The sequence below is a fragment of the Octodon degus genome, unplaced genomic scaffold, assembly GCF_000260255.1.
Source record: "Octodon degus isolate 3935 unplaced genomic scaffold, OctDeg1.0 scaffold00078, whole genome shotgun sequence".
Taxonomy (NCBI): Eukaryota; Metazoa; Chordata; class Mammalia; order Rodentia; family Octodontidae; genus Octodon; species Octodon degus.
The window spans coordinates 5,683,364-5,704,258 of record NW_004524654.1 but is presented as its reverse complement, the minus strand read 5'-3'; the positions used below and the strand labels follow the sequence as shown (position 1 = coordinate 5,704,258).

Here is a 20,895-nt window from a genome sequence, read left to right as displayed (position 1 = left end):
TCTTTTTTTTTTTTTTTTTGACTGTCACAGGTCTTGCTCCTCGACTCAGTTCTGAGCTAGAGGTGACCTGACTTACAAGGCTCGTTCGGCAGGTGCAGAATTGTCCGCGCAGTTCCCAAGCATGGTGAGTGTGGGCCTCTGGCTTCTGCTTACCTCTGGGGTGGGTGTGAGAGTTCTTGAACTTGAAGGATTTTTGTCGGGAGCAGGGCATCACATTGACCTTGGAGCCGTTTGCAAAGCAGTTCCCACTCAGTTGGAGACTGTCGCAATAACCTAGTGATTGGGAAGGGCTTGCTTTCCTCCTGGGGGCTTTTCGTAAGTCTCTGGAGAAATCACTGCCCTTGAAGAAACTCAGCTTTCCTCCTGTGGTACAACGGGGGACAAAATACGAATTATGGTTTTCTCCGAAGGTTTGTAATAGGGCACGCTAGGGATGAAGAGGTTTCGTTGAGAGATTTGCATTCTAAACGCCCCACCCCCTTCTCTTGAACCGTGCTATTTTAAGGGCTTTTGTCACAGAGCCTTTTACTGCAAAAGGCACTCTACTGTTAAGGTTATGTTCACTGGATGTGCCAAATTACGATCTGCATTTTCATGAGACGTGTTTCCTCCATATCTAACTTAACAAAATATTATTTAAAACTTCTTCATTGATCTTCTTTTGTAATGTTAGTACACAGTAGCATCATTAGTCAGATGACTAGTGCAGGTGTTCTTTCTTGTTCTATATGTTTTGAATTCCAGAAGCACCACTACTTTTCAGTGTAACACAGCCTTACCATCTTGTCATTGAAGCAATCTCTAGAGCTGCGTATCTTGTCTCTGCTGCAAGAGGGCTGGGGGATGGGGGAGTGCAGAAACTGTGACGTATAATCAGCGAGCTCTTTGAAGGTGACATTTACTGTCCTGTTGAGGCAAATTTTTTCTATACTTGTACTTATATTTGGAAGTATTTTTCTTCCTTTATCTCAAAATACTAAAAATGGAGAATGTGGAAAAATGCTTGAATGAATTGGAAGTTTTCCAGAACCTGAAAAGACATGTTTTCAAAGCATGGGCACTGAATGTCCTAAGTGGGCAAAGGACAGCTACTAATTCCCAGTAATTGTTTTCCTAGTTGTTTTATGAAGTAATGTAATCATTTAATTTATGGTTTCAGTGGTTTCTTTCTTAATAGTCTTAACAAGAAAGCAGAGATGCTTTTAATTTTAGAACTGGATGAAACCTGAATTTATTGAGACCCAGAGAGAACATGATTTGCTCAAGGTCACATTCCATTTTATTATTACTCAGTTAAGTCATGCTAAATTTTTACTTTTAGTAACTGATGTTCTATGATGCTATATAAATTCATACTGCAAATATAAACTCAGCTGTGTTGCCAGTATGTAAATTACCTGATAGCTTTAATCTTTTAATTCAGACTAGTGAAATTGAAAGATAATTTGGAGATTTCATCTCATCTTAAAGGTAACTTGGTCAGGTCATAAGATCTTTTTTCCCACAGTTACAGAGAAATCCAGATGCTTATTTTATTTTTGCTATTTACTAGATTTAAGCCAGGCTTCACTCCTGAAAGGTCACTAAGATATCAGGTAAGACAGAGACTGTCTATAAAGAAGAATTCTGTCAGTTTTCTGTTTTACATGACTCAAAATCTTCCTCTTCAGAAGAGCATGAATAATTAGTGATTTATAAAAGAGCCATCTTTTGTAAACCAATTCGAAGGGGCTACAGGAGAAAATTCTTTGCTTGTGGCTATAAGAACTCCATAGGGAGATAGCTCAGTAGAATAAGCGCTTGCCTGGCAAGTGCAAGGTCCTGAGTTCAATCCCCAGTACCACCAAAAAAAAAAAAAAAAAAAGTTCATAGAAAATAGCTGAAGGACTGTGGCACCACTTGTATTTTGTATTACAGAAATATATGTAAATTAGAAATGTATATAAATTAGGAAGTAAGAAAGAAATTGATGTATTTTTCTGTTAATAATGGAAAGAAGGGGCCCGGGGAGACAGCTCATTAGAATAAGCACTTGTCTGGCAAGCGCGGGGTCCTGAGTTCAATCTCCAGTACTGCAAAGTAAATAAATAAATAAATAAATAGTTAAATTCAAGCTTCGCAACTGAGACCATAGCACAGTCTCAAGACAGAGCCTGCATTTGCAGGAAGGTCATTAGTGCCCTGCCTAGAGCGAAGACATCACTTCTTGAATCTTGGCAGACTGCCCAGATATCTGAGCAAAGAATAGTAACCTGTCTTCACACAGTAGCATAGTGAGATATCCACAGGACTCTCCCACCTTCCTGCTTTTCAACTACAGTGTTGCAAAAGAACAGTAAGATCCAAATGTGTGCTTCCTTTACTTATTCCATCGTCATTCACATACTAACTAGGCTTCATACTATGCTTTAACAAGATAAAATTACTTATGAAAAAATTGACCCAAAGAGGCAGAAGAAAACTGCTGGTAGAATTAGCAAATTGGAGTTGGCTACAACCCCTACACCAAAGAGATACTATGGACATATTTTTAGTAGCTAAAGTTGACTCCATTATTCTATTCTAGTCATCTACTTGACTTTCTGAGAGATTTTTTTTATAGGTAGAGCTATATGTTTTTCCTCATTTTTTAACCCAGCTTACTTACATCGGAGTATAGTATGTTTGTTTTTAGTTACCCTTTTTTTCATTCAACGGATATTTTTTGAACACTGTATGAGTAAAGGATTTGAGTGAAAGCAAGACTCCTGGCAGGATTCTTCATAGCCTAGTAAAGAGTAATAGGCATGTAAACAGAGAGCCATTGGCTATAAGAATCCTTAGAGGAGCCTAATCCCCAGCTATTCAGAAGACCAAGACCAAAGAATTGCAAGTTTAAGACCAGCCTGGGCAATTTAGCAATACCCTGTCTCCAAAACAAACAAAAAAAGAATCCTTAGAGAAAAATTCTGTTGTGACAGAAACTTATAACTGTGATATTTGCTTTATGCTATTCTTTGTGCTCTGTACCTAAACTAATCTCAATCCTTAGAGCTGCAGTTTGTTGGATCTGCAATTATCTCTCCATTTTCCTCTGTGGAAATAATACATAGATGTTAACTTTCCAAAAGTATACAGCTAATGAGATGTGGCGCCAGGACATGAGTCTAGAGAAGTTCGTCTCCAAAGGCCATCTCTTTCGTTACTTCCCTCCACTGCCTCTAGCCCTATTTTAGAGAATGGGCTTATCCTTTTTCTAAATTCAGAAGGTTTATTAATGGATTCCCTGGCCTAAAATAGTAACAAGTACCTGCTAGGAATTCAATGATATATTGTTTCATGTATGAATTGAATGAGATAAGTTTATCAGTTGTTGGTTGAAACTATAACTTAGTACCAGGAGTTGAATTCAAGACCTTGCACTTGCTAGGGAGGCACTTTAAGCCACTGAGTTATATCTCTCCAGCCCAAAACTATAACTTAGAACTAGTGAAATAGTTTTGCTTATAGCTCAAATTATTATTTATGATATCTAAGTTTTCTGTCTTCTCAATGCAAGTATATATGAATAATACCTTTTAAAATTTTTTAAACAGTTGTTCAATATACTTTAAAATAATTGTTATACATTTCTATCTTTAGAGTAGTAATATTTTCAAGATCTAGCTATTGAGAAATATTTGAGGTGCACCTGTGTCAGGTATTCTAGTTAGTTCAGATACAGCTATAAATAAAGTAGAAGGGGCTGGGGAGATAGCTCAGTGGAATAAGCACTTCCCTGACAAGTGCAAGAGCCTGAGTTCAATCCCTGGTTCTGACAAAAAATAAAAATAAAATTAAATAAAAATTAAAAAAAATAATAAAGTAGAACTCCCCTCAAAAAAATTAAAATATAACAGATGAGCTTCTAGTCTTGAAGACCTTACATTTGAAAGGGAAAGGAGGAATGATTTCTTCCTCTCTTTCCTTATCTCTCTACTTAACTTCAAGGGAGAAAGGAAAATGACAAATAAAAAGCATGTATAGCCCATTTAAGATTTTTCTGTAAATACTAATGACAGATAAGAATATAAATACTTTAACATAATAAGAAATAACCATATACATTGAGAGTAATCTTTATATATCTAGTCTTTTTGGAGTATAAATATCTATTTTTATACTGACTTAAAAATTAATGTATCTTGTATATTTGAAGATACAAAGTAATGAGTAAAAGTTGCTGAAAAGATGAAGAGACACAAGTTCAGGAAGAAACTTTCTCCATAGTTTTCACAGGGGATTTGTTTGTTTTCTATTCCCATGCTGGTCCCACCTCTGAGGAAGAAAGGCACCAGTAGTCTACAATCATCAGGGTTTTTTGTGTAATTGTTTGGTTTGGTTTGGTGTTTTGGTTTTTTATATATATATTTTAATCTTTTATGTATTTATTTATTTATTTGGTACAGGGTCTCGCTAAACAGCTTGGACTCATAGTGATTCTCCTGTCTTAGCCTCCCCAGCGCTGGGATTACAAGTGTGCACCATCACACCCTGTTTTGGCCAGTATGGCATGGGATTTTTGAAACACGGTCTCACTGTGTAGTTCAGATTGACCTTGGACTCACTGTGTTTTCCAACCTGGCCTCAAATTTATAGAGATCCTTCTACATCAGCCTCCCCAGTACCACCATGGCCAGCTCGATTTATTTTTCTGTAACAGTTGATACTTTTTTCCCAATATTATTTTTTTTCCTTTGATTTCTTTCAATACCACATTGCTGAGTGCTGATGACCTCAGTGCTTAGTGTTAGAAGGTTGAAAGGATCCTTCAAGGTCATCTATCCTCTTTCCATTTCAGATGCATGGAGGCCTGCAGTTATCTCAGTTGTTTAACCCCCTGCTCACGCAAATGCAGTCAGGCACAGGATACCACAGTTCTATCCCCACCTCCACCTGCCTTACCAGACCTGCCCTTAAGGCAGCCTGAGCCAGCCAAAAAAAAAAAAAAAAAAAATCCATTTTAGATGCATGATTCATGTAGAAGACAGAATTTTTAATAAAAACAATCCAAACACTGCTATTCCTCCCAGTCAATTCATTTGGCATTTCTCTGTGTAGGAAGGGATAGAGGTGATGGAGTAGAGCCACATGCACCAAACATTGTCAGAGAAAAAGAAAAGTTCACCTTGATTCTGTGTTTTAAAATTCTCTGAGCTTAATTTAACCTTATTTAAATGACTCAGGCTCCTCACTCTAAATCTCAATATTTTTCTTCCTATATCTTCATTCTGAGTCTCTTGATCTGTAAGGCTACTTCTCAATATTATGACTGTCATGCTCTTCCTATATGTCATCCTTTCAAAAATAAATTTCCTTTGAAATCAGGTTGTCAACTTTCCCTACATGTTGCTCTCATTACTTATAATTTATTGTAATCCAGATAGTAATTTTTTCTTCTAAGAAAGGCTTAGTTTTCTTTTGGGTAGTTAATGCTCTTTTTTTCTTTTTTCTTTAAAGTTTGGTTCAGTGTAAATGGAAAGTTTTAACCACTGTTACTCCTCAGGGTGATGTGAAAGAGTCTAGAGAGCAGATAATAGGGGATTTGCATAATAAGGATTTGTAAGGCTCTCCAGGCTGTCCAGGGTTGGTATAACCATGTTTTGCGCACATCAACATTGTTAGGCTGTTTCAGTAATAAAATATCCCTTAAAAGATGGATACAATCATGTAGAAAATACAGAGTAACACTTGGTGCACCTGATAGAGTGAGAGTTATATAATACCACATAAAATATGTAGCTGAAGGACATATTTGTCAATTATGCATACTGTATTTTCTAGAACAAGCGTGTTAGTTTTCTAATGTAATACAAAGAGATTTTAAGTTTTATGTTTGCTTTTAATGTATATGCTTGCCTTATTAAAATCCTGAATCCCTAAGATAAAATAACGCTTTTAACATAATCTGAATGGATCTCTTTCTTTATAGTCTGAGCCAATCAGAGTCCTTGTGACTGGAGCAGCTGGTCAAATTGCATATTCACTGTTGTACAGCATCGGAAATGGATCTGTCTTTGGTAAAGACCAGGTAGGGGCATGTCTCAAACTCTTGGCATTAGTGTGAGAATATCATTAATAAAACTGTATTTAATGGCAAATAAATCATAAAGTGGTGAAGAGATAGGTAGCCCTGATAAGTGTAATAGGCATGTTACTATACATGAAAGCTGGTGAAGTATTTATATGCATTCTTCCAGGCACTAAAAACAGTTTAAAAATCAGAATCATTCCAAGGACTTACGTTAACTTGGTGCAACCGGTGATGGCAGTCATCTGAAAGTGGCATAGTCTTAGATACCTGAGATATTAAAGTATTTATTACCATTCATTAATGGGCATTATATGCATGTAAACAAAAACTGCAAAATGGCATTTTTGTGCTAAGTGGCATGATCTACACTGATGGATGCTGTCTTTGCTTTTTGGCAGCCTATAGTGCTTGTACTGTTAGATATCACTCCCATGATGGGTGTTCTGGATGGGGTCCTAATGGAACTGCAAGATTGTGCTCTCCCCCTCCTGAAAGGTGAGTTGGAAAGGAAGGATTTTATAGTATCCTCTGATGTTTAAAGATTCCCAATTAGATTTTTCACAAAACTTTTTGTTTTTGAACTACTGTTTATCTTGTATTCCAGGAATAAGGATAAACATGAGAAATGGTCAATGCCAAGTAAATGGCCGCTTTTTCCTCAACATATCTATATGTAGTTTATTTTACTAATTGAGTAAAATACTGCACAAGTGTTATACAACTGAGACTGTATCCTAGAAATTGGTTGATCATTTGTGTATGGTCCATTCCATCTGCCAGGATGAGATATAGTATAAATTTGTTTAACTATGTTCCAGCTATTTTGAGAAAACCCACAAGAATTCAACTAAGTGCCTTTAAGAATCACTGAACTATATTCAAATGTAACAGAGAAGTCTTACATTTGATTGAAAACTTTGTTAAACTATCAGGTTAGATTATAAACTAACTCGAATAGTTTTCTTTATATACTTTGATTGTGATCTTTTTCATTTGGTAAAGATTAAGATAACTCTTATAGAAGTTTGCAGAAAACAATGTATTTATTTCCCAAGAAAAATTTTCCTTGAAATTCATTTATCAGTTCAATAAACATTTACTGGAAGAGAAATTCTACCATCTGAATCATTTGGTTGCATAGTTCTATAAAAGAATATGTGACTGAGCCTCAACTTTTCTTCTGGCTCCCTTTCTTTAGACAACTTTTCCAAATCAACTTTTGTTACTTTTTTCCATTAGCATTCCCTTCACTATTGAGTCTCTTCTATTGGGTCTTCTGGGGCAAACTTACTCTCTGGTAGCTTGGGATATGGTAGCAAATGGAAAGTTTAGCGAGTATGGATATATGACTGGGAAAAAGTTGTGTATTTGTGTCCTATACTGGTGTTTCTGCTTATGCTCAGTGGGGGACTTAAAAAGCCTGACTAACACAAATTCCTTGGCTTAAAAATGTACCAATAATATGCCAATAGCAGTCATGGCCTTTTTAATACAGTCAACAAAGGAGACCAAAGATACATGTTCTTTAATCAAACAGCAAATTGTGTATGTTTATTAGACTGACATTGTGGCAAAGTAGTTGAACTCTGTACTGACAGACTGGAATTACAACCTTACTATCTTATTATGGTAGTTGCTAATCTTTGTAAACCTCAGTGCCTTCATCTGTAAAATCAGAAGATAAAATTTATAATAATGTAACTCTCTTAACATTATCTCTAGCATACTACTCAGTAAACATTTACCATATTGAATTTGTGATTGGCATCTTAGACCTTGAAGTTAATATGATTTAAAGGTTCAGTGAATGAGTTGCTCTTTATGTTATCTTTGGTAATAAATGTGAATAACAGATGTCATTTTGAAAGGTCTACCTTGCACTATATAGGATTAGGAAAGATAAAAGAATTTTTGAATTGAAATAAGAAAATAAATTTGTTGACATTTCTACGATGATATGTCCTGGAAAGGGCAATCAATCAATGTAAGGTGTAATAGTAAACAACTGGCTACGGAGTTTAAGAATGAATGACTAGATTCAGTGTAAAAAGTAAAACTTCAGACTTGGATATTTAAGGAGTTCTGAATATTGTCCACAGATGTTATTGCAACGGATAAAGAAGAAATCGCCTTCAAAGACCTGGATGTGGCTGTTCTTGTGGGCTCCATGCCAAGAAGGGAAGGCATGGAGAGGAAAGATTTACTGAAAGCAAATGTAAAAATCTTCAAAAGCCAGGGTGCAGCTTTGGATAAATATGCCAAAAAGTCAGTTAAGGTAATCAGTACTGTATTTTGTTAGATTTTTCATTACTTGAATTTGAAACTTGTACTTTTAGCATTTAAGTGAAAATTGTTGACCCCTTTTGTCCTCCCAATTCTATGTAAAGTTCAGTAAGTATAGATCTCCCTTTCCAGATCTTTTTATGTAAGTACAGAAATCTATAAGCACAAGTACTCAAAAAATTTGTTCACTACTATGACGTGTAAATTTAGTTTTGGTTCTTTAAGTTATAAAGAAGACAACTTTCTGGTGCCTTTTTGCTATGTGGAAGTACTTGTTCAGACGCTTAGAGTTACATAGGTGATTGTGGAGAAAGATCAGTCTTCTTCTTCTTTCAGCAAGAAGCCCAGGAAATTTTAAAATGAGGCAAGTTGGAGGAATACTTACTAATCATACAGATAAATTGTTTTCAAATAAAAGGAAAATTACATGAATAAATCAAACTGATATATAGAGAGTCTTAAATTACTAGAAGTTTTTTGTTTGGATTTTTTTTTTTTCAGGACTGGAGATTGAACTCAGGGCACTTTTTCTACTGAGCTATCTCCCTAGCCCTTGTTTGGATTTTTGAGTGTGTATGTAGAGGGGTAGGTAGATACATACTCTAGCTCTGTTGGCACAAAAACAAAATATACATCTAAACATTGCTAAGTGGAAAATGATTTATATGTGTATAACAGCTCTATCAAAAACTAGTTTAGTCACACCAAATACTAACAAGGCAAGCAAAGTTTTTAGAAAACAGAATAAACATCTACATACTATAATGGTTTTTTAAAATATATTTATCTCATACAAACTTAATATGTAATCTACTTATTACACATTTTCAGTCAAAATCTAAGATAATTTATTTAATAAAAATATAGTTTATAACTTCTGTGCCTCCCATGTATCCTAGGTGATTGTTGTGGGAAATCCAGCAAATACCAACTGCCTGACTGCCTCTAAGTCAGCTCCATCCATCCCTAAAGAGAACTTTAGTTGCTTGACCCGTTTGGATCACAACAGAGCTAAATCTCAAGTAAGAAAAATGTCTTTTCAAATCTTAAATGGTGCAAATTTTCAGCTTTAAAATGCTTTTAAAATCAGTGAATTCTACTCTTTTTCTTTTTCTGTTTATGTAGTAGGAAACCATTCCTTTTATTAAAGGTAAATTATAATTAAATATATTTGACAATGTTTAAATATATTCTAAGGGCCAGAAGCTGAAATTCACACTTAATTTTGTTTTTTTAACTATATTTTAATTGCTAATGATAATGAAATGGACTTATTGCTATTCTCTTGGAAATTAGCATTAGTTACTAGTATAAGTAATTCACTCGATACTACATAATTTAAATTTTTCAGATTGTGAGATTATAAGAGGAAAGTTGTTTGTGTACTTGGGTTATTCTGCTTTTTCCTTGCAGCTAAGCAATGAAGTTCAAATTTTAATTTTAATAATATTTAGTTAGTTTCCAATTTTATATCATAGTCTATATGTGTCCATAAAATTCCCTATTTTCACTACTTAAGAAACAAGATTTAAATTGTTGTAATTTTTTTACCCTTTGGAACCTCAGAAAAATATGCCAAGAAGTTGAGGACCAGGAAATTAACAATAGCTTTTCAAAAAATTAGAAACCAGGCCATACATACAGGCTCATTTCCTAGGATTGCTCAGCTCTAACTGGTCGTGGTGCCCTTGGGAGTCAGGTGAAAATTTTACTTCTCAGACATAGCCTCTTTCCTTTTCCCTAGCACTTTTCTAGCCACCCCTCTTCATCCTTAGGTCATCACTGCCACATATGGCAGATGTGCTTTTCTTCTACATATGACATCTTTATTTAGTGTCAAGAAAATTTTTAACCAGAAGATGACATAAGGTCAAAGTTAAGGGAACTCTGTCTTAAACTCAGACTTAACTTTTCAATTCCTGAATGACAGAGAAAAGATTTTACATTTGTTAAGCTTCGAATATAAGCTGAATGCCTAATATCTTTCATTCTGTTTTTGTAATAACTATAAGATATATCTCATTATTATAGTTGTTTTATAGATAGGAAACCTGGGTCCCAGAGAGGTGAGAGAACCACTCCACATGATGTAGCTGGTAAATGATGGAACCTCCTAGCTTTGCCTGACTCAAAACAAGCCCCTGTGCGTGTTCTCAATCAGGAGACCTAATCTACTTCCTGGTTTGTGACCTTGAGAAAGCATAGTCAAGCTATAAAATAGAATAATAATTGTATCAACCTCAAAAGTGACTATGAAATAAGATCCATTGTAAGCCATTAGCAGGGTATCTGTCAAATACTCATACAATAAAAGTTAACTGTAGAATGGTTGTTGATTTTGTTTTTATTAAGCAATACACAGCCTGAAGTTGGAAAGAGCCACACCTTAGGAACACTGCCCTCAACATTCCAGCTAATTTAGAAGGTCATTGGATAGTAAAATACTATAAATATTTCCCTGAGGTTTATTTAGCTTAGGCTGTGAACACAATCTGGGGAAGAAACAGGAGTTTATTTGAATGACTGGAGGCAAGATGTTGTATGAGTTGCAGTTGTCAATTCTTCATTGCTGTTTTGTTACTTACTTAGTTCTTACAGGGGATAAAAGGTAAAATGACAACTCTGACATCTCTTTCTGTTGTTTCATCTGAGGTTTTGTTAGAGGTATACATTGGAGTATTCTGCTTCCAGAGGTATTACCAAGTGCTGTTTTGTCCCAGGGCCTGAAATGGTTTTTCTTATGAGGGCAAAAGTCAAGAATGAGCCGAGAGGGGAAAGCTATCTCATCAGACTTTAACCATCCCTTCTGGCACACTTTCACGGTCTTCACAGGCCTTTGGTTAGGCACTGTTTCAACATGTCATTCTGGCACAGAGAGAGCTTTTAAGGAGTTTTTGAAGAAGGAGTTTTTCCCCCTTGTAAAAGTTGTTTACCCAATGAGACAATAATAAACCCAAAGTTAACTTTTTCTTACATGAATGTTGACTGGTTTTATGTAACTTGTTTTAAAACGTAGAAGTCTTAGCTGCATAGTAACTCTTTATCACCTGTAGCACTCCCCTGTAGTTGCAAACCAGAGCTCTATGTATGTCTGCTGACAAGGTAATTTGACAGTGATACCAGTTGGCTGGTATGAGGGGGAAGAAAATTACTAGGGCTGGGGAATTAGTCAAAGTCTTTAACAGATCTATATGACAGACATGAAAAGTGTCTAAGAATCAAGGAACAGTTATCCTGAGTGCATGTTAATTTAGACTAGCTCTAACACGAATGATAAAATGACATCTGTTGAGTGCAAAGTACCTGGCCTTTGCTGTCCAGACAGAACTAGATTAGCTAAAGAGATCAAAGGAGCAAGAGGGGGTAGGCAGCATGAACAAAGCAAGTAAAGGATGCCAAGGAGACTTGTGGGCGAGGGGGAGGCCTTGAGGCACTTTATCTTCATTTTACTTTAGAGTAGTTGAATCTGACATTCGGAGTGGTTATGAGCTCTTAAGTTCTTGATTAAAAGCATCTTGGGTTACTTGCCCAAGGTAATATAGATGTGGGTATTCATAAATCTATAAATATTTTAAAATAATATATTTAACACTTTTTTATAAAGTAGGCTTTGTGTTAGAATGATTTTGCCCAACTGTACATTAAAATAAATGTTTTGAGTACATTTAAAGAAAGCTTGGTTGTTATGATGTTCACCAGGTTAGGTGTATTAAATTCATTTCCACTTAAATTATTTTCAACTTAAAATAATTTCAGAATATAACATAACTCAAGGTACATGTATCTATGTAGATGGATACATATATGGGTATATATTTATACCTCTTTCTTCTGCATCCTAACCTAGCAAATGGGGTTATTCTTGGATAATGTAAGTCTCTTTCTACTCTAAAATTTCATATATAAGATCTATTGAAAATTGGTTTGTTTTGCTTTATTATAAGAATTTTCTGTAGGGCCAGGGATATAGCTCAGTGGCAAAGTGCCCATCTAGCAAGCTCAAGGTCCTGATTTCAGTTCCTGGTACCAAAAAAAGTAAATATATTTTTTCACCTAAATATGGGGAAAGTACCTAAAGCACCTGATTTCTCTGAAGTGCCAATGAGCTATCTCCATGTAAGCTTTATCAACAAAACAAAGATCACATAGTTGTTGCTTTATATCTGATAAATCTACTATACCAATAAGTTAAACACAAACTGTCAGATAGTCTGTCTTCATTGATATTCTACTTAAAAATTCTGCCCAAAATATTTCATTAACACTATGAAGCTATTTTATGCAATTACCAAGCAATGAAATTTGCATTTTTTGTAAATCAGTATAATTTGTGATAGTCTTAAAATTTCAGAAGCAAGCCAAGCATGGTGATACACCACAAGTTCTGTAATCCCAGAATTTGGAAAGTTGAGACAATAGGATTACAGTGAGCTCAAGGTCAGTCTGCACTACAGTGTGAGACTCTGTCTCAAAAAACAAAAGCAGAAAAGTATAAAAACGAAATATAAGAAGTAAAGCCATGCTGTTATGCTGAGCTGTAGGGGACTCAGGTCAACAATTTCTGACATTGCCAGTCAAGCGGAAGACCCAATACTATTATGGGCTACTGGACTCTTTTAGAATATTTTGCTGAGTTTACACACCTATAATATTCAAATAACAGAGCTTAACAAAAAAGGGTATACAGATGTATGTCCATTTTGTATCTGTATATTCAAAGTGGTTAGGATAGATATATAGTTACATTCTCTTAATGAATAGAGTGATTTTTTCTAATGGTGTTTGTAAATAGGATATCATGTCTGCATGTTGTACAGCAATTAACCACTAGGAAGAACGTATGCAATGTGTTAATTATTGAAACTGTCCTACCAATTTGATTTGAAACTGTCTCATTGTTATTTATCAATAAAATTATGTAGAAAAAAAACTCTGAAGCTTTTTCATTTTTATTCTTAAGAAATCTTTTTCAAACAGGTCATAATTTGAGAGAGAAGTCATTTCTCTAATTGCTGTATTTCTCTTAAATTGGATTAGATTGCTCTGAAACTTGGTGTGACTGCTGATGATGTAAAGAATGTCATCATCTGGGGAAACCATTCCTCAACTCAATATCCAGATGTCAACCACGCCAAAGTGAAATTGCATGGAAAGGAAGTTGGTGTTTATGAAGCTCTGAAAGATGACAGTTGGCTCAAGGGAGACTTCATCACGGTAAGAGAAGTCATGAGTCAGTTTCACAGCCAAGCATAAATAACTCTGGAGAGACACGCCACACTGCTGACCTAAGTGTGTCCCCAACCAATGGAAGGGAAACCTCATAGAGAGCAGGTCTTTTGTATTTGCTGTGAGGACTGCGTATGTTCTTTTGGTATTTCACAAAGCCAGTCACAATCCAATATGATCTGACCTGTTATAGAGCAAATGAAATTGATTGTCAAAAGTGGGAAAAATTGGACCACAGTCTAATCATCTGATTTTTCTGGTTTGTTTTCTTTTGTTTTGTTTTAACCAAGATCCATTTCCTTATATAAAGTATGTTAAATATCCTATGGGAGTTTGTACTTTTCTTTCTTCAAAAAGTGAGTGTCTTAAAAAAACTCTGAAGCTATTTCATTTTTTCTAAGAAATTTTTTCAAACAGGTCACAATTTGAGAGAGAAGTCATTTGTCTAATTACTGTATTTCTCTTAAATCTGATTAGATTTCTCTTAAACTTGGTGTGACTGCTGATGGCGCTTATAAGTCAATTAGGTTAATAAGGTCAAGACTAGGTAATTGCATGATTTTGGAGAAGACATATTTTTGCTATGATTGTAGGTTTTCACCTCAGTGTCAGCTTGGAACTGATGAATATTTTGCTAGCACAGTCAAATAACAGTGGCGCCTCTGCCTGCTTCTACCTAGATTGTGCAGCAGCGTGGCGCGGCTGTCATCAAAGCTCGGAAACTATCCAGTGCGATGTCTGCTGCAAAAGCCATCGCAGATCACATCAGAGACATCTGGTTTGGAACCCCAGAGGTGAGAACTCAGTGATGTGCACAGGCCACTCTTTATTTTTATTCTCCAATACTATAAAGTATAAAGCCCCTATTCCACAGTCAAGCCAACTAGGTTATTTCTAGCCCACCTGCCTGCAAACCAAGTAACCTTCAGAAAATCACTTAACCTTTCTGAGTTGTTTGTCATGTTACGTGATACCACACAATTGTGAGGAATAAGTGAGATTTTATATGGAAAACCATTTTCTCCTTCACGTCAGCTTTGGGCCAGCTTCCTCATGTTTATAATAAGAATTACGTTTCTCTGACCTACTTCACATATAATTTGGAGTAGTAGAGTGAGATAAAATGCATGAAAGTTATCTTGTGATAGAAATGCCAGGTGTTGGTCATCATTCCTTTACAGTAATGAAATTATGCACATAGTAAGAAAATCACCTGGTTTAATTTTATTAGTTCATGTGTTAACTGGTAAAATAATCTCTGTGCCCTGTGAGAACGTATAACTTGTTTTTTTAAGGGAGAGTTTGTGTCCATGGGTGTCTTCTCTGATGGCAACTGCTATGGTATTCCTGATGATCTGCTCTATTCATTCCCTGTTGTAATCAAGGTAACGTGTTTTGAGGGGGGAAAGTCGTTACATATTTTTTCTCAAAAATGGAATAATTTGACTTACAAAGTTAGTCTTTTACTAAATTAAGCATTCTTTCTTATTATCTTTTTTTATGTCTGTCACTTCAGTTTATCAAAAAGATTGAAGAGGGGCTGGAGAGATGGCTCAGTGGTCTAAAGCACCTACTTGAAACAAGCTTGGCAAAGCACAGGGACCGTGGTTCGATCCCCAGCACCACATGCCAGCCAGACCCGCCCCCTGGTGGGCTGAGCTGGCCACACACACACACAATAAATAAATGTAATAAATAATAATGAATAAAAAAAAAACAATGGTTAATATAAAAAAAAAGATTGAAGATAAATTACAGCACAAGAGTCAACACTTCCTAGATATATTATTACTTCCCTTAATATCAGATTGTACTTATCTCTAAATGATATAGTGATCCTCAGTAGTGTTGTTCTTTATTATAACCTGATTAACTAATGTTAGGGTTTTTTAAATAATTTTTCAAGATTTGATGGATTTTAGATTCAAATGTTGGCTTTTTATATAGAATTATGTGTTAATTGGGCCAGGGAGATAGCTTAGTAGAATAATTATGTGTTAATTAAGATTTGGATTCCTGGTTAATGGTTTGCTTCATGGTACAGTGTTTACCTTCATGCAGAAAGGCCCTGTGCTTGATCTCCAGCACTGAAAAAATAAATGTGGATTATTTACTTTTTTTAAATCAGACTTTAAAGTGGCACACTTCTAGATATGAATATTTATACTAGGTTGTTTCTTGCTAGAAGATCAATTGTAGTTTCATTATAAATCTCTTTATTTCCAAACAGAATAAGACCTGGAAGTTTGTGGAAGGTCTCCCTATTAATGACTTCTCACGTGAGAAGATGGATCTTACTGCAAAGGAATTGGCAGAAGAAAAAGAAACTGCTTTTGAATTTCTTTCTTCAGCATGACTAGGCAAGCATTTTGATGTTACCAAATGCCCCAAAACTGAGGAATCTAAATGTCGTCTTTGACTGTAGTACCAAATGATGCTATACTTAAAAATTACTTGTGAAAAGTAACACATTTTAAAGTTTGTGTGCTGCTTGGTACACATTTGTGAGTAAAAGTCTGTCATCATGCTGTTAGTGCCGTATTCTCAATAAAATATATTCAAGTGAACATGGCTGAGACTGAATTACTAGCTAATATTTAGTACTTATTCAGAAAACAAACTTGCTTATTTCCCAGGTTGTTTAAAAGATTGTAATTTTTGTGGTTCTTATTGTTTAAAAAAAGTGATAAGGGAAGACAGATGCCTTGATGGTATGTGCCTATAATCCCAGCTACTCAGGAGACTGAGGCATGAGAATCACAAGTTTAAGGCAGCTTAGATAACATAGCAAGACTCACATCTAAAAAGGGGGGGAAGAAAATAAAATTGGAAAGTATTAACAGAATAAAGCATGAATCTCCGCTTTAAAAATAATATATTTAAATATTATTTTATATTTAAATAGGATAGGAAAACCTATATCATCATAATGAATTAGTCTATGTGATTTGTTCAGGTAGTGCACACACAAGATGTCTCTAGGAAGAGGGGAAGCAAGGGCAGGAAGGAGAATGAAAATACACCAGTACATGTAGCCAAGCCTGGCTCCAGCCTGAGTATATTAAGGAACTCCTAAGGCAGGGAGCCTACAGCTTTCACACTTCCATACCCCTGAATTGTAGGGGAGTAAGTAGAGAATAATTCTCAGCCACACTTGCTCTCTGCATTGCCAGCAAACTCTTTAGCAGCCCAGGAAGAACTACAGGGGCTGGATGTTATAGGCAAAAGAAAATTCAAAGATGTGAAAAGCAGTTCAGTGAGAGCACCAGCATTATTCACTGTACCTACCAACTCCTTAGAGGCTCCTTTTTTTATATATATTTTATCGAGAAAGAAATTGCATTGTGACAGTTTCAAAACAGGTTAGTAGGACAGGTACAATAATTAAGACATTGTATATTGTCTTCATAGCAGTTATTAATAGTATAAGATGCAGATACGATATCTTGTCTAAACACTATTAATACAAATCTTTCTTCTCATTGAACTAAGAGAAAGTAGCTCTATATCTGTTGTAACTATTTTGTACATACAGATATATTTTTTTTCACTACAAAATGGTCCTTTATTTGTGTCCCCCTTTTTGTTTAGTTTTGTCAGAGATGGGTATTCCATTTCCATTTAAATATTGTAGGTAGGTGAATTCAGCAAAGTAATCCAATATAGTCCAGTAGTCCAAAATAGTAGTGGGTTATCCGCATGGCTGGCAAAGTCAGAAATTGTTGACTTGAGCCTTTTACAGCTCAGCATATTAATATGGCTTTACTTTTTATACCTCATTTTTATACTTTTCTGCTGGATGGTTAAGACCATGATAAAGCAAGACCTATATAACATAAAATGTAACCTAAATTTGTAGACTACTTTTTTAATCAAGCTAGAAGAAACCTGGGTGATACCATGCCACCAGGCTTGAGCTGGGAAATTTCCATGATAAACTTTCTCATAGTTGGAGTCCCTTCATGGCTAAGTGGCAAGAGGAGGAGGAAGTCTCTGAGATATGCACCACAAAAGTACAGCCGTGCTAAAATGGGAGTGGAAAAGCCAGATAGCAGAGGGAACATAGAAGTGTAACTCACCAGACCCATGGGAGGAGTTACTAGGGAGGTTTACAGATGAAAGCCAGACTGCGTCAGGATCACAGTACCACTTGCACCCAGGTTTGGCACATGCATCAACTTGGGACAGCATCTAATGTTCTATGGGAGGAAGCCTGCACTCTAGCAGCAAACAAGCCACTGAAATTAAACCTTTCTATCCTCCCCTTTGGGAAAAGGAACAGAAGGAGTGAAATACTTACAAACCAGGGTATCAGAGAAACAAAGCTGTCAAGGAGTATATGAGAAATGACACTAGCTTGAATTCTAAGAAAACTGCACTTTAGGGACTATGTGAGTAGGCAGCATTCATGTGGTAAGACTCTGGGGAGATAAGAGACCAACCTGGCCCAGGAATAGTCACTCATTCATTTTTCTAAACACTGGAGTGTTGTACCCACATGACATTCTACTCACTGCCCATCACCTACTTCTGGACAGGGATGAGGCTCCACCAGGCTCCAAAATTGGAGGTTGGGGAGAATCAATGGGGAAGGATTACAGATGGAGAGCACTGGCCAGAGGCATCCAGTGGCATGCTTAGCAGGAGGTTTGTGGAGGGAGAATGCAGACATGGCTGTGGGATTTTCCATGAAGGGAAAGGAGCAGGGATGGAGAGAGCCTTGATTGAAGTCAATAGAGAAATGGGTGCTGGGCCAACCACCCTGCACCTCAAATTCGCTGAGGGGGTAAGATCTTGGGATAGAAGCAAAGGCCTACAGTTAGCCACATCCAGAGTGCAACTTGCAGTGGAGAGGTGGCACTTGTGTGTCATCCAGACCAACAAGCTTCCTTGCTCATGGGCAGACAATTGAGCAAATCATGAAGAGGCATGAGGGTCAGGGACAAGCAATAAAAGGCAAAGTGAACTGGACTGCAACTGAGAAGGGTGAGAAGTAACTTGACGTCATAATGACACTTGGAGAAGGTAGAAGAACCAGCCCAGAAATCCATCCAGATCCTGTTACAGGTCAAAACTTCTCTGCATGTGAGCCTGGGAAAAGTGATCATTAGTTGTGCTCACATTGAAATATAAAATAAACCGTGAAGACACTTAAACTTTGGGTTGCAACCAGATGGGAATTTTGATTGGGAGGTATTTCTTTTTCTTGTCCCTTGTTTTATCTTCTCTTTTCCTCTGTCCCTTATTCTGGTATCTTCCTTCTCTTCCTCTCTTCTTTCATCTAGATTACATGTGAAGTGTTTGTATATGTGCAAAGGAGAATAAGAAGTAACCAGTGCTTTAATATAAACAATAATTTCATGAAAAGTCATGGTAAACCTCACCAAAATTGTGTATAGAGGATCCAAGCATAAGATAACCAACACATTAACATTCTTAGAACATCCCTTTATCTCCAATTTCACTTTTCTTCTGTATCCTTTCTGCCACTCCCATAAATATTTGTTCAAACCCCTCAATGCTGTATCTTCACTCTAGCTATAAAAATTATTCCAACAATTAAAAATTCTGTAGCACCCAGATATTCCACTTCCATACGTCTTCCCCCAGAGAATTTGAGGCATATTACAGTGACACACACATACCAGTGTTTATAGAAGCACAATTCTATAATACAAAAATCCTAGAAACAGCCCATATACCCATCAAAAGTTGATTGAATAAAGAAAGTGTGGTGTCTATGTATAATGGAATACTACTCATTTATAAAGAAAGACAAATTTGAGACATTTGTAAGAAAATGGATACATCTAGAAAATATGATGTTTAGTGAAATAAATCAGACATATAAACTTGAATACATATGGTATCTCTCGTCACATTAGGGAAAGTGCAAACTACAAGAAAAAGGAAGGATACAGAAGACCGAGGGTAGATCTCTTACAGGTGGAAAGGGGTCCAGAGAACCAAGGACAAGGGCTAGTACAGTTTATTACAGTCTGTATAGAACCTTAGTAAAAGGATCAAATTGTTAAAACAAGTTTTAATGGTTGATGTATGTTGACATCAATATAACCAGGAGGGTTCTCTTCTTGTAACACAGTGACCAGGTATGATCCTGTTAAACTGAATAGGTCAAAGAGATAGACAAATACCAAAATGCAAATAAAGCCATGACTAGAAGGTAGTAACTATCAGCAGTCTTCCCACACTAATTGGTCTTTAACCATCAGCGCACACACACACACACACACACACACACACACACACACACACACACAAAGACACAAGAGAAACAAGGCAAAAAAATGCTTCTCAAACCTCCTAACTCCCAAAAGTTGATTCGATGGGCATCCATTGGGATGAAATAAAAAATCAAAATGACTGAACTGTTCAGAGTGATAAAAGAAGAAACAAAAAATCAAAAAAGAAAAGTCATATCAATAAAGGGTTGTGTGAGCTCAAATACAGTGTAACTAAACAGATAATGGGCTAACCAAAATGATCCATGAGCTTAAATAAGACATGACACAAAAAGCTAACTGAGGTAACCAAAATGATGCAAAATATGCATGATAAGCTTAGCAAAGAATTACAGCAAGCAAATCTAGGAGATAAAAATTTCATTTGAAAGTATGGGAAGCAGAAGAGAGGACTGTGGGGAGAAAGTATCAGAACTAGAAAATAAGGAGGATGAGAGTGGCCATTTACTCAGAGATAGCAAACCACAAAAACAAAAAGAAATCATAAGAATTGAATCCAGCAACAGCTAGATGATACAAAGACTAAACTAGAAATAATTGTAATTAGAAAAAATAGAAGATGTAAAACGGCATTTAAAAACTTTCTTTATAAAAATCAAGGCTGAAAACTTTCCAGATATGTGGAAATAATTCAGCATATAAATAAGGGGGACATATAGAACTGCAAATGACCATGATAGGAAAACACGTTTTTCATGGCACATCATAGTAAAAAGCCCAGAAGGATAGAATTTTAAAAGCTGTTGGAGTAAAACAACAAATCTAATAGACTTACTGCACACTTCTCATCATAAATCTTCAAATTCATGAAAGCCATGTTCTTTAAGCCCTAAAAGAAAACAACTTTCAACCCAGATTAATATATCCTGAAAAAAAAAGCTTTGAAAATTCCTGGAGAAATTAAGACCTTCAAGAGTAAAAATCACATTGAGCAATTCATAACCACAAAACTGGTACTATAAAAAATACTCAAAAATAACCTAGAGAAATAGCAAACCACATACATTCTCTTAATGAAGATATCAACATGAATGGGCATCCTGGAATAAATGCAACAAGTAGGGTGAATGG

At 35.9% G+C, this 20,895-nt stretch overlaps 1 protein-coding gene across 1 annotated transcript; it reads left to right on the top strand.

Moving 5' to 3' along the window:
* Positions 1 to 15: 15 nt before the first annotated feature.
* On the top strand, positions 16 to 16,128 carry Mdh1 (malate dehydrogenase 1). The gene is made up of 9 exons (XM_004636159.2): positions 16 to 124; positions 5,951 to 6,049; positions 6,451 to 6,547; positions 8,152 to 8,327; positions 9,235 to 9,357; positions 13,373 to 13,549; positions 14,242 to 14,355; positions 14,857 to 14,946; positions 15,792 to 16,128. Exons 1-9 carry the CDS (start codon positions 122 to 124, stop codon positions 15,915 to 15,917), a joined length of 1,005 nt encoding a protein of 334 aa, XP_004636216.1. The 5' UTR covers positions 16 to 121; the 3' UTR covers positions 15,918 to 16,128.
* Positions 16,129 to 20,895: the final 4,767 nt, after the last annotated feature.